Source organism: Ostrea edulis, chromosome 1 (genome assembly GCF_947568905.1).
Source record: "Ostrea edulis chromosome 1, xbOstEdul1.1, whole genome shotgun sequence".
NCBI lineage: Eukaryota > Metazoa > Mollusca > Bivalvia > Ostreida > Ostreidae > Ostrea > Ostrea edulis.
Genome location: NC_079164.1, coordinates 26308524 through 26321995, shown reverse-complemented (window position 1 = coordinate 26321995; position 13472 = coordinate 26308524). Strand labels below are relative to the sequence as shown.

The 13472-nt window shown below is 34.7% G+C and overlaps 2 protein-coding genes across 9 annotated transcripts in view; one reads left to right on the top strand and one right to left on the bottom strand.

Moving 5' to 3' along the window:
* The window catches only part of LOC125663822 (acyloxyacyl hydrolase-like), a 29250-nt gene extending 25973 nt beyond the window's left edge, over positions 1-3277 (bottom strand). For all 3 annotated transcript variants that reach the window (XM_048896205.2, XM_056154533.1, XM_056154507.1), the window contains exon 1: positions 3118-3277. In XM_048896205.2, the coding sequence (XP_048752162.2) occupies positions 3118-3238 (121 nt within the window). In that variant the 5' untranslated portion in view covers positions 3239-3277. The remainder of the gene's footprint in view (positions 1-3117) is intronic.
* A 418-nt stretch (positions 3278-3695) lies between these two features.
* Positions 3696-13472, top strand: part of LOC125663821 (anillin-like) — a 31101-nt gene continuing 21324 nt past the window's right edge. For 3 of the 6 annotated variants that reach the window (XM_056152615.1, XM_056152591.1, XM_056152552.1), the window contains exons 1-5: positions 3719-4366; positions 4959-5103; positions 5830-5952; positions 9796-9991; positions 13058-13409. In XM_056152615.1, the coding sequence (XP_056008590.1) occupies positions 4193-4366; positions 4959-5103; positions 5830-5952; positions 9796-9991; positions 13058-13409 (990 nt within the window). In that variant the 5' untranslated portion in view covers positions 3719-4192. Of the gene's footprint in view, positions 4367-4958; positions 5104-5829; positions 5953-9795; positions 9992-13057; positions 13410-13472 lie in introns of all 6 variants that reach the window. The other 3 variants (XM_056152717.1, XM_056152654.1, XM_056152682.1) reach the window with 2 other exon arrangements.

Here is a 13472-nt window from a genome sequence, read left to right as displayed (position 1 = left end):
AGGAAATGTTGTCAAAATGATCTTGGTTTAGGGTTAAGCTTGCTAGATTATGTCGACTTGTCAGAACATTTTGAGCGTGAAAGTATTTTTACGGTTAAACCTTTTAAAACTTTTATTTGACAAGTGGACAACAGTAGCTGACATGTATAAATAATTACCTGACAAGTCGACATAATTACTTGACAAGTCGACATAATTACCTGACAAGTCGACACAATTACCCGACAAGTCGACATAATTACCTGACAGGTCGACATAATTACCCGACAAGTCGACATAATTATCCGACAAGTCGACATAATTACCTGACAAGTGATGGTAGAAATATACCACCATACTTGTCAGTTCTTCCATTCACATGCACACTGATACATGTTAAGGCATCAGACAGAAACTCGAAAACTCAACTATTTCATGAATCTTTAAATATTTATTTCGTTACATTTTGTAATTAACGACTGTTCAGTTGGAGTTTTTCGGTTTGTAGGGTTATACTTTTGGACCTTTCCTTCCGTCGTTGTTGATATTTCCCCCCTTTTTATATCCCTTAATCGAAGATTCTGGGGCATGTAGTTGTTTTTTTTGTTTTGTTTTTTGTTGGTCTGTCCATCTGTCTGTCGGCAAGAACGTTAACCCTGACAGTAGCATTTGAATGGAAGGTGATATATATGGCTTTCATATTTCACATGTACTTTCCATTTGAGAAGACCTTTCTTTAGGAACCAAAGTTTGTGACCTCATGACCTTGACCTTTGACCTATTTTTTGAAAAACTTTAACCCTGGTAATTATCAACTTCGCTGTCATACGGGAGCATCAGTGTTTCACAAATAAACCTTATTTTCAATAGCCATGCCATTGAATTTCTATGTTTAAGTGATAAAAGGAACTCCATAATTATACAAAAAGGACATTTCCTACGTAATGTTTTACCGGTCACGGTAGCTCAGTGGTAGAACGTTCGCTTCGTAACCGGATGGTCGTGAATTTGAGCCCCGCGGGTGCCATGGCCGCGTCAAACCTAAGACGTTAATATAGGTAGTGATTGCTCCTTCACCAAACGCTCGGCCAAACGTTCGTATATGACCTTAAAAACGGGGGCCCCGTGTCGCGGCATGCAGGTGTTGACACGATAAAGTCTTTAAGAACCCTTACTGTTACGGCGTTGAGCCTAAATTTGTGACACTTCACCTACAAATAGTGACGTCTCAATATGAGTGAAAAATTCTCGACATGACGTATAAACAATCAATCAATATTTTTTCCATATCCACTGGCGGTTCCAACTCAGCCATTTCGGGTGCCAAATTTTTATTGACATTATTTTCTTATTTCGATCTAATTAATTGGATTGTTCCGGTTTTCATGTCATTTATAAATTTGTGGCGAAAGAGGGGGGGGGGGGGGGGGGCTCTAAATCCCCCACTGATATCGGTGTAACAATTGTGACGTTTTTGAAATATTGCAATGGACCCATATTTCTTCTTTATAATATAAATACTACAGCAAGACACTCTAGCTTATGAATGCTGGTAAGCTTTATACTTTAAAAAATAATGGACTATTTTCTGCTGTAAAATTACTACCAAATAAGAATTCTCTCTCTCTCTCTCTTGATCTCTCTCTCTCTCTCTCTCACCAGGTAGCTGTATGTTCGCCTAAGTATCACTAAATTGATTATTTCCATGAACCGCAAACACTCCGACCAGTAAGCTTAATTATTGTCAGCCATTCATTCACATTCAGGAAAAAAATATTTTAATTCGATATTTCACCGATTGAATACTGCTACCATGGTTGTGTTGTAGTCTGCATAGTATGATTTATGGAATACAAACAATTTTTATTATTGTACATTGTAAATTTTTCATTAAACGGAACAAAAAAAAAGTATTGTCAACTAAAATATAGTGCACGTCGGGAAAACAGTTACTCGCGTTTAATGCTCTTTCTTGGCGTGTCAGCCAATGTTTTGTCCCCGAATATGTATATATTGCTTTTGCCTCCATTTCTTGTTATATTCTTTTCTTCTTATCATTCCTCTTCTATAGTGCTGAACTCAGTTGTCCGAGCGAATTTTTAAAAGTGCTTCTACAAATTCAATTCAAATTTGTTCAAAGTCTGATAGGGGGTCACGAGGAGGGTTGCAATCACTTTTCAAAATGGCCGCCTTGGATCCGCCCTCGAGTCAGAACCCTGGGGTTGCGAAATTCACAATTTTGGTACATCCCTTTCTGCTTTTCCTCAGCATGCATTTACTTTTTATACAATATCATACTTCTACATTCAAGCTGCCAAAAATGTAACCAAAAAAGAGATAAAGGTTGTCGGATTTCAACCAAATTTTATATCTCGGGTAATTTGATGACCCCGAGTCCATTTGCAGCATCATTTTCTTGGTTACGTTTTAGACTCTTCCTTCAATTCTAGAAGACCCGTCCCATTATCAATCCGTCCCTTAGTCGATCCGGCCCTCAAAATTATATTACCACGTTTTTTAACCATTTTTCCAAGTGTTTACATTTTAATGACGGGCCGTCGTTTTGAATATCAATAGTTATGTTAAACTTGGATGCTGAGTTCATTTTTGTGCTGTTCAGTAAAAGGTGTTATTCTTGCAATTAATGATCAAAGATTGTAAAACAAAGTAAAACTCTAAAAGTTTAAACAAAGGTGTTTTCACAATGATTAATGGACACATTTTTGATTGAGCTGACTTAATGCTCTACAGCACATATAACTTAAATAACGCGCGGTGTTTGTACGCTAATTAATGAGTACACCTTTTCATAAACAATTGACCTGATTTTCGCACTTCAAACAAAAATTATAAATCATAATGGTTGTATAAACAATTTTAGATATATACCTATAAATCTGACAGAACTTTATAATATCGTTTTATGATATCTCTACTAAATAAAAAACTGCCCTTTTTCTTAAGTAATCATTTATAATATCTTTAATTGGGGGGGGGGGGGGCATACACAATATGAGATATAAAATGATATCGATCCACCCCACGGTTGATCCGTCCCCAGATGATCCGTCCCGTTGTCAATCCGCCCCCAATGGAATTGAAATTTATAAGATCTGTTGTCTACACAAGGAAACTTACCTGCACAGTTGGTACCTCCATTAGTGCCCAATCTTGTAAATTCATATACCCCAACAGGTGTTTTATTCATGTAAATAAAGCCGAAAGCTATAACCAAACTCAGAATCCGTAACACATACATCTTCCTCTTTCACCAAAACAAAAACCACGTGTACTTTAACTATCACATGACTATCACGATGGTAAAATGTATGGTTGTACTATTTGCGTGCTTGGTTCCCTAGAGGTATATTAACTGCTCTACAAAAACATCAAATGAAATGTAATAGTTTCTCGAAATTTTGACGTAGAAATATTATGATAAGAAACACTGACCAGAATTTTTAATGTATCAATAGATACGATTTATGTAATCCAACATTTAAATTTTTTCATCAAGTTTTAAGTAAAGAATAAGAATAGGACATACTATGAATATTGCTCGGACGTTATGATTTTTTAATGCTATAATCTGCATAATTTGATGATTAATTTTCAAATATTTTCATTATGTATTTTCCTGCATCTCGATACATGTATTCCAGGCTTAGATTATCCTCCCGGTCTATTAGTGTTATCCTTAGTTCACGAGACTTCGCGAGAAAGCGCGATACTTCCAACCGCCAATTTTGAATTTTGTAAACAAGTGTCGGGGCCGAGATTAGTATTCAAATGTTTGAGTTCTGATTACAAAATCTGCAATGGATGCTTACACAGAAGTGAGTACTAATCAGTTTCACGGTGAATTTGTCGCCACCAAGAGCTTGCAACACATTTCTTTTCTGATGTCAAAGGTTTAGGATTTTTTGCTATATATGAACTTTAGACTTTTCAAACAATATGAATATGATTTGTAATATTGATTTTCTTTGGAAAACATTTGTAATCGAGACTAATGTAACATTCCTAAAGTTGTGTACACTTTTCACCAATTTAAAGTTAATCATCTTATGTTAATTAGATAAATCATTCTGTGTGGAATACACATTTTGAATTTTCTGACGTACTGCAAAGGTTAAAGTTATTGTGATCACGTGGGATGAGATAACGCAAAATTCAAAAATACAAGATCGGGCGCTCAGCAGTGCATTTTAAAATGATGTCGGAAAATGTACAAGAGATGTCTGATAGTTCATTTGAGGAACTTGCGAACAAAACAATAGAGGAAATCGATAAATCTAAGTTAGGATCTTTTGAAGAAATCGCCGTGGAATCTTTTCATGAACTTGAAAAATACAACGAAGAGAGGCTCTCGTCAGGCGATTTACAGGTTTCTGTTTGATTGTTTGTTATTTTTGACTGAAAATGTTTAAATCTTAGAAATTGTTATGCTGTACTAGATGTTAGTATTTAGTCACTGGTTTAATATTGGAAATTGGAGGAGTGAACCTGGGCAGTCTGGGGGTCAAAATCACAAGTTCACAGATGGGTGTACTGTAAGAAATAATAATTTGGGTGGTAAGTGAATAAAATCACAATGTCCAAGCATGTGTAATGGTCATCCTAGTATACTTTTCATATTGCTACATGACCAATTTTGCTGATTGCTGCCTATATAAAATACTTACCAACTTTACTTTAATACATGGTATTTCAAGAATTAGTCCGAAATATCTTATGTTTTCTTGGCTTTCTCATGATTTTGATATTTACCGTGCCAGGAAAATTAACGGAAAATATCAAATTCATAAAAAAGCCAGGAAAACGTCAGATACTTTGGACTGCACAGGAATGTGATATAGTGAAGTCTGAAGTGTACATCTAACTGATGCTGTCTTTAAAAACTTGTAATATTGTATCCATCCTTGTACCTCTAGGTAATTCATATTCAGATTATGTAAAAGTTGTTATATAATTTGTAGAGACTGTTGGAGAAAACAAGACAGCGAAGAGAAGTTCTGAATCAGAAGCTTGGAAAAACCCCAGATGTCACTCCTAGAAAACGTATTCTAGAGCAGAATCTTGCTCGGGAAAATGCACCCACAGCAACACTAACTTCAAAGGATGGTAGATATTTTGGCTAGAATATTGTACACTAGTGATGAAACAATTGTCACCGACAATTGATTGTCGAGCGTTTTTGGCTCTTCGATTCCAATTATTGATTCTATTTTTCATAATCGATAGTCGCCTGTACACTAACTGATATCTAATCCGAGATTCATCTGACTGTTACTCCAGCTTTTATATCGAGACATGTGCGGGGGGAGAGTCAGTGGACTCCACATTGAAAATTGGGAATTCAGTGACACCAGCTAGTGTGTATACTGCACATATCATAAAACTAAATAGAAATAACTCCAAAAATAATAAACATAATTATTAACTATGTGTAAATACCGATTATATCGATCATTGATCGTAACAGTTCTTCCAATTATGATCGATTATGAAATTTTCCCAATTTTTCAACTCTACTGTACACGCCAATACTACTTCACTCTGAAAAGGATTTCTTAAAAGTTTCCCTCATAACTGTCCAAAAGTTTGTATGAAAGGAGAATAATTCACTCATCTCTGTTTTAAGAAATATGTGAATATTATGGGATTTTTATTTATTTATTTATTTAAAAATTCCCCATTATTAAGATATTCCACTTTTTCTCTTTATCTTTTCTTTTTTTTTTTTTTGGTTCAGGATATCTGATTTTTTCATTAGAAAAATTACACCATGGACACTTAGTTGTCTGGGAGAAGTTTTGTTTGAAATCCTAAGGAATATTTTGTTTGTAGGTTCACCAGGAAAAAGACAGTGTGTACGAGATGATGAACAACTTGTTCATCCAGACACGCCAGCCATAGGCGGTGTCAAATCCAGAATGCAAGCATTGGCCAGAAGGAGGGAACAATTCTCAGGTAATAGCAGATTGTCAAATTATTGCAAAAACAAATGTTTGTTTTATTTAAAACCTTGTTTAATCCAGGAAAAGTATTCAAAATCTTTGGAAAAGTGGGGAGGAATTGTTAATTTGTCAATCAAAAATTCACTAAACGCTTCATAATAATGAATAAAATTCTACTAAGTTCTGTCTGCTTCATGCCACCATCAACAATTGTCGATTGGAGTCTGCTCACTAAATTTTCTTTTATATATCCTGGAATCCCACAATGTTATATAAATTGGTGGGGAATACAAAAACCAAAAGATTTCAGACAAAATCAATTTATAACTAAGTAAGGTCGAAAAAATATATTTATGATAATGCGTTATATTTAAAAAATATAAATGCTTGATTTTTTTTACATGTTGGATACTAGACCAAAATTAAACTATAGATCTATATAAGATGATATCTGACAATTTCAACAAATCATTAATTGTTATTAACTAAGCAATGTCATATTCAATTGAAGAGGATTTTGTCAAAAGAAAATAAGAAAGCTAAAAACCAGCAATATCATCAGATCCATCGTCTGGTCAGCTGCTGAATGTAGACATTCTGAATGCTTTTATTACTGGAGTTTGTGGAAATCAATTTTCAAGACATGACACTATATTTTTATGTCCCGGAATTGGAGATTTGGGGGCATATAGTTTTTGGTCTGTCTGCAAAAACTTTAACCGTGGCCATAACTTTTGAAAGGATGGTGATAAGTCTTTCATATTTCACATGTGTATTCCTTGTGACATTAGGCCTTTCTTTGAGTAGCAATATTTGTTACCTTGGAATTTAAATAAAAAAATTCTTTCAAAAACATTAACATTGACCATAACTTGAATGGTTGGCAATAAGACCTTTCCTTAAAGCTACGAAAATATTTGACTTCATCACCTTCACCCTGGATTTTGACCTACTTTTGTAAAACTTAACCTTGGTTATAACTAGTGTTGTTACGATAGTTACCAACTATAGAAAAATCATCTCTGAAGATCACACAAAGCAACAATCGATTATAAATTCTTGACATCGATAGTCGCTGGCTATTCTGGAAATAATTTAGTAAACAGAACCCGTAGAAGTTTTAGTATTATTAAGGTACAATTTAATCACTGAATAAAGTCTTTCCAACAATTTAACTACGTTTAACTTTATTTTGTGTTGGAAATACTAACCTTCAATTACATGATGAAAAATATCAAACTGCAGTTCCGAAGACAATAAAGGATCAAATGTTCCATTTTTGAAAATTTGTTCACTGATGTACATAATGTTTATGAGGCCACTATTAAAAAAATTGTTTGTTGGGCGTTAGCCGCCCGACCCTCTCAAAAGGTCACCGACCCCAAAAAAATTATTGGTCCAACAGCGATGTTTTTTGTTTTGGTTATTGTCCGGTGCAGAACCGAGCTCGAGTCGGGATTTTAGCCGTTCGAGTCAGTAAAGCGCTTGACAGTCACCTTGCTTCGCTTCAAGCGCTTCCTTGATGGTTTGTTTCAAAATGTCTGACCAGAAGAGGACAAAATCGTACGCAACTTTATGCGTAAATATAGAGTTTAAAAACTCAAAGGAACGAAGCAAAGCCAATAGACTGCTTGAGTTTGACACGGATTCAACTGCGGCTGACGAACGTAGACACAACATAGAGCACATGTCGAAGTACATATCTGTTAAATTTATTTTCTCAAACCAAGCCATTATAACAGATTCTATGCTAGTTGGAACCCCCAGGTTACACGATGCTTGCAGTGCCTGGTTAATAGTTCATGCAGAAATGCATCTAACATTTATTTCAAAGCTTTTCTTAGAATTTGAAAAAAGATACAAAATCCATATTGTTTTAAATGTTTTCGACTGCTACTTTACATTTTATACCCAAGAAAAACTTTGAAATAAAATCCACTCTTAATGCTTTTATGTCATTGAGCAGTACTTATATATTTCATTTAGAAATTTCAAATCTACATAAAACAGTTGTCACCCTAGTTCCATGTGACAGACATGTTCAATGGAATATATAACACTGCATGCCTACTAGCATAAAGCAGAGGATGACTAAGAACTAAAGGGTACATACACAGAACAATACAAAAGTGCAAAGGAAAACTAATTCTTATTTATAAAGTGGTGCAAAGTGGTGTACTGATGAATAGTGATGTTATATACAAAAGCAGATATATAAATATGATAGAGCTGAATATGATAAGGCTGGCACATATGTACATTTAAAAGCATATTTAATTAATGACAAAGAACTTGGCTAATGAAGAGATATGATATAGCAAACAAAATATACAGATATATGTAGATGATGTACAAAAAATTCCAGCAGCACTGACATATGTGGGAGAACAATATTTAATGCACGAAAAAAAATTAATCCTGACCAACAAAAAAAAAAGCCTACCTACCTACCCATCATCAAAGGGGTAGGGTAGGCAAACACTTTTTTAATAGTGGCCTGAAAGAAAATGTGCCAATGTATCTGAGGGCTACAAAAATCAAACGAAGATTTCCTTTTGAGTTTGCTACAGTGGTGAAAAAAATCGATGTTTCTTCTGTACAGTATCAATTTTAGCATGGAGGTATCTTGGAATTCTTGTCTCTTCTGTGTTTGTAGTGAGCGAGTTTTAGTCTGGCTGGAAACATTATACATTTATTGCATGATAGTGAGAGACATATGAAGATTTAATCACCCAAGAAAAATCATATTCCCCGAGGGCAACACCTGAGGGGAATATGATTTTTCTTGGGTGAATAAATCTTCATATTTCCCGAACATTCATGCAATAAATTGTTTATTATACCGAAACAAAGCAAGACTACAAAAGTGCATTTGAAATTGGTGTCCGCTCATCTACATTGTATGTAGCTGGGATCGTCTGAACGGTAACACCGCGCCGTCAACGTATTACGGTAGAAGGTACAAACAACGAAATACAGTGATATGATAACCAGTTTTTGTATTTCCATTCTCCTTGAGTGCTGATTTACTTGCTTGTTTTTGTATCAACCAAAACCATGCGATTCAACTGTGTATCAGAGACCCACATATTTTCTGCCTTTTACAAACTATGAAAGTAGAATGACTCGGACTTATTGTGACGTCACAATACACTTCGTCTACCTTGAGGTTAAATTTATGGAAATTGCACGAGGCTACCCAAAGGGGTAAATAATATGCAAGGTGAATATGATAGGGAGATATGAAGTTTTGTTATCCCTGGCACGTGACCGTCTAGACCAATCAGATTACGCGTTGCATAGAATTCTCATAATGACGTATAATAATGTTAAAAGGCCCAGACTAAAACAAGCACATGTTCATTCATTATATATATTTTATGATAATGGATCAGTATTGAAATGAGTGTATCAATTAGCTTTGATAAAACATTCATCAGGAGTTGTTTATTGTGTATAATTCTGTATTTGTCCAAAGTTCATTGCCTCAATAAATTTATAAAACATAATGGCCGGTAAAGATATTTAATTTTTATCTATTCAGTAGGATATCATTTAATCAGAATGGATATTATATAGTGTACATGTACTTTATTTAATGCAACCGTAAATGGAAGTTCAAACTATTGATTATTTAAATGATTGTATGATGCCGATTCAATTCGATAATCGATTGTAACTATGGTCCAATTTTGCAACACTAGTTATAACTTTTTAAGAATTAGGGCTTTCATATTGTGACTATACCTTTCTTTTTAATAAAAATCTTTGACTTCTTGATCTTGGGGTTTGGCCATGCGGGGGCATCAGTGTAACTGTGTTTTACAAACCCATCTTGTTTTTCTTTTAATATTAGAAAAAGATTCAGAGATGATTGACAGTACTGAAAAAGATCCTGTCCAGGACTTCACCACATCTCAGAGGAAAGATACAGTAGGCGTGAAGGAAAATATTGCAGAGGCTGCTGCACCAATTGGTAGAAGAGGACGATTTGCTCATCTGGCTCAGACCATGAGTAACTGGGAGGATGACCTGAGCCACCCAATAATCCAGTGAGTCAGTAGTGGGGTACCATGGAAATCAAAATGACCCAGATACATTACATGCATAAATTGCATGCGAATCAAAGGGGACCTTTTTGTTTACAAAAGGGGAACATTGTTCTCCTAAAGGGGAAAATTTGGGGAATGCTATCGAATTTCTGGACCTTGAAAAATCCCTGAATATACGAAGTTACAATCAAAAAGCTTTATTTGTATTTTGTTACAATAATTACTCGCGGATGTGGATGCTGTTTTAGGCCCGATATCCATGGTAATAGCAACAACATTTGTCTCTTCTACTTGTTTCCATTCCATGATAAATTCAATGTTTTTTCATTGACGATATTGATCTGTTGCATATTTGAAATATGTCTGATATATCTTTCATACTGTCATTGTTTTGTGAACAATGCCATCATTTAACAAAACACAGCCTCATTTGAATTTTGATGCTATTTTGTTTTTTAAACAGATAAATTTCTGAAATTGATTCTATCATAAAAACTGGACCTGAACCGAAGTATGAAAAATTAGGGGTGAAACGATGCATTGCGATGCGGCCGAATCGCGATGTAGTGGTCACGATTCGATGTTCGATTTATTCGGGGTCTTGATAACAGTTTCTGATTAGCCAATGGAATTGAAAATTGCCCAATCAACATACGAGTGAACTTTGCTGTATCAAAATGGACGCAGTCGAGTTGAAAAATGCACCCCAAATGTATAAATCCTGGGTATGGCAACATTTCGGCTTTAGGACAAGTGATAAGAGTGTTGCTGTATGTTAAACAGTTTTACATTATGTAGATTTATTTGCAGAGAGCAATAAATACAACGAAACATAAAAAATCTTAGCATTATAAAGAATTTGGTACATGCTATTGTATCGAATCGAGACTAAAGTATCGAAAATCGAATCGACTGTATCGTTTCACCCCTCTGGAACCAAAGCCGACCCGAACAACACAAACCACTTTTCTGGTACCCGTTGCAGCCCTAGATAACATTAATTAGATGTTTCTGGTGTAAAATTTTCTTTTGATTTATAGGCATGATTGAATCTGACAGAAAACTTGCTCAATTTACTTTTTGTATAGTTATATACTACATGCTCAATAGTAGGTAATGTCTATTTCAAATAATATTTTTGAGTTAAGATAATTGTACCAAAATTACTATGAAATGGAAGTGTATGCGCCAAGCAGTAAGGGGTCTAGGGACCCCTTAAGGTCCTCAGCAGGATCTTGGTAGGGGGGCAAAGCTCTGTCAAAAACGGATTTAAGCATTCTGAAATGCCACGAGATGGCTGTTTTATCTTTATTTGATTCAGACTTTAGGGCATGTATTAATCTCCTGTTTTTAGGCTAGTCAAAATTTCAAATTAAGATTAAAGCCAGGATACAAAAAAATTTGAATATGCATGAACAACAACAATTAACTTTATTTTTGTTGGAATCTGTACCCTTACCTAGATGTTATGGTGAACTCACTGTTCATTGAAGAGCTATGGGTTGCCTTGGACTGTTTATATATATAAATATATTTATTTATTTATACATGAAAGCTTCCTGACATAGTGCAGATTCAAGTTTCTTAAAACCATGACCCCCGGGGTATGTTGGGGCCACAATAGGGTATCAGACCATGCGAGTATATACGTAAAATCTTTGAAAATCTTTTCAAGAAATGTTAGGCCAGGAAAGAACAAATTTACTTGAAAGCTTCCTGACAAAGTGCAGACTCAAGTTTGTTAAAATTAAGGATGGGGCCACAATAGGGAATCAAGGTTTTATGTACAAATTTATAGGGAAAATCTTTTAAAATCTTTCTCTTAAGAACCACTGGGCCAGAGGAGCTGAGATTTACATGAAGGCTTCCTGACACAGTGCAGATCTATTCAAGTTTGTAAAAATCATAGCCCTGGGAGGTAGGTTGGGGCCACAATAGAGATCAAAGTTTACATATGAATATATAAGGAAAATCTGTAAATATGGGCCATGGTGACTCAAATGAGCAATGTGGCCCATGGACCTCTTGTTTAAAATTACACCCAAGTCTTGCCTTAGAATTGAAAATGGAACTTTAAAAAGTTGGGGTTAAATACATAAGATTTATTAAATATTCATTATTGGCAAAAATACTATTTTAGGTAAATTAATATTGATGTTTTTAAGAATCAATGTTCAGTTTTGAAAAATGTATCAACTTTACAAAAATACATATATCGACAATATATTGGATAAAGCAGAAATCGTAAAATGATACATGTTTTGGACTTTTTGAATAAACAATCTTTCCATCACAAAAGACTATATAGTCTTTTCCAAACCCTTGTAAATTTGAATCGGTATGAAATTTTTCAACTTATGTTTAAGTTATAGATATTATATGTTTAGTCCAATGAAATAAATATTGGACCATTATCAATATCTTAACAGTTAAAGTTGTACTCAAAGCTGAGGCGCTAACTTCCTAATAAGTTAATCAAATTCACATGACTGGTAAATGATCAGAAGGTGATCTTTTGGCCACTTGAAACTTAGTAGAAGAGCTAACTGCCTTTGATAAAAATAAGAAAAAGTCGATTTTCAAAGCATATCTGGTAAATAGTTAATTCTATGTTACATTTTTATTAAGAAATATTTATATAATCTTTTTCTATTAAAGAGATTTGTATGAAAATGCGATTTTTTTTCAAAAATGTTTTGATAAAGCATGCCCTCCTTACAGACCTCAATGTAGAAATGTAAAATTCAAGGTGAAATGCATGTATACAAACCAAGCAGTAATCAAAATTCTATAAATTCTTTCTGTGGATTAATTTTATTTATTTTTGATAAACCCTTCAAAATGAGTATACCATGATTACATAAATCACATCATCCATTCATTAGATATATGAAATATGATTGTTAAACATTGAATACATTTAATCCTGCATATCAGATTGGATTTTGAAAACATTTGTCTAAGAATCCAAATTTTAATTTTACTGTTTGAGAGATTGTTTACCACTCATTTTTGGAAGAAAACTAAAGATGTTGATTGTGATGCACTATATGTTTTCTTATTTAGGAAACCAGAGGAGCCTAAACCTAAATGGCAGCCACCTAAACCAGAATCTGTTCCAGGTCCACCAAAGCCAGCTCGAGCAGAGACCAACCCCATCCCCCCTCAGCAGACAGTAAGGCCCCCACCAGCACCCCCAGCCCCAGCCATTTCCTCCCCAAAGAAAAAATATGCACCTCAACCACCAAATACTGTAGCCAGCAAAGTATTGAGTAACTCTGGTAGTAAGTCTGCTGAATCAGGCCCTGCTGGTGTAGTGGACAAATCTAAGGAACAGAAAGGAAGATTTGAGGAACCAACCACCAAAACTGTTGCTGAGAGACTGAATAGCTGGAAGACCACTGAAACACCCAAAAAGGTCAATACAGTCTTAGGAAAAGACTTGTACTACTATTTTAAATTAAAGTCAAAAATAAATAAT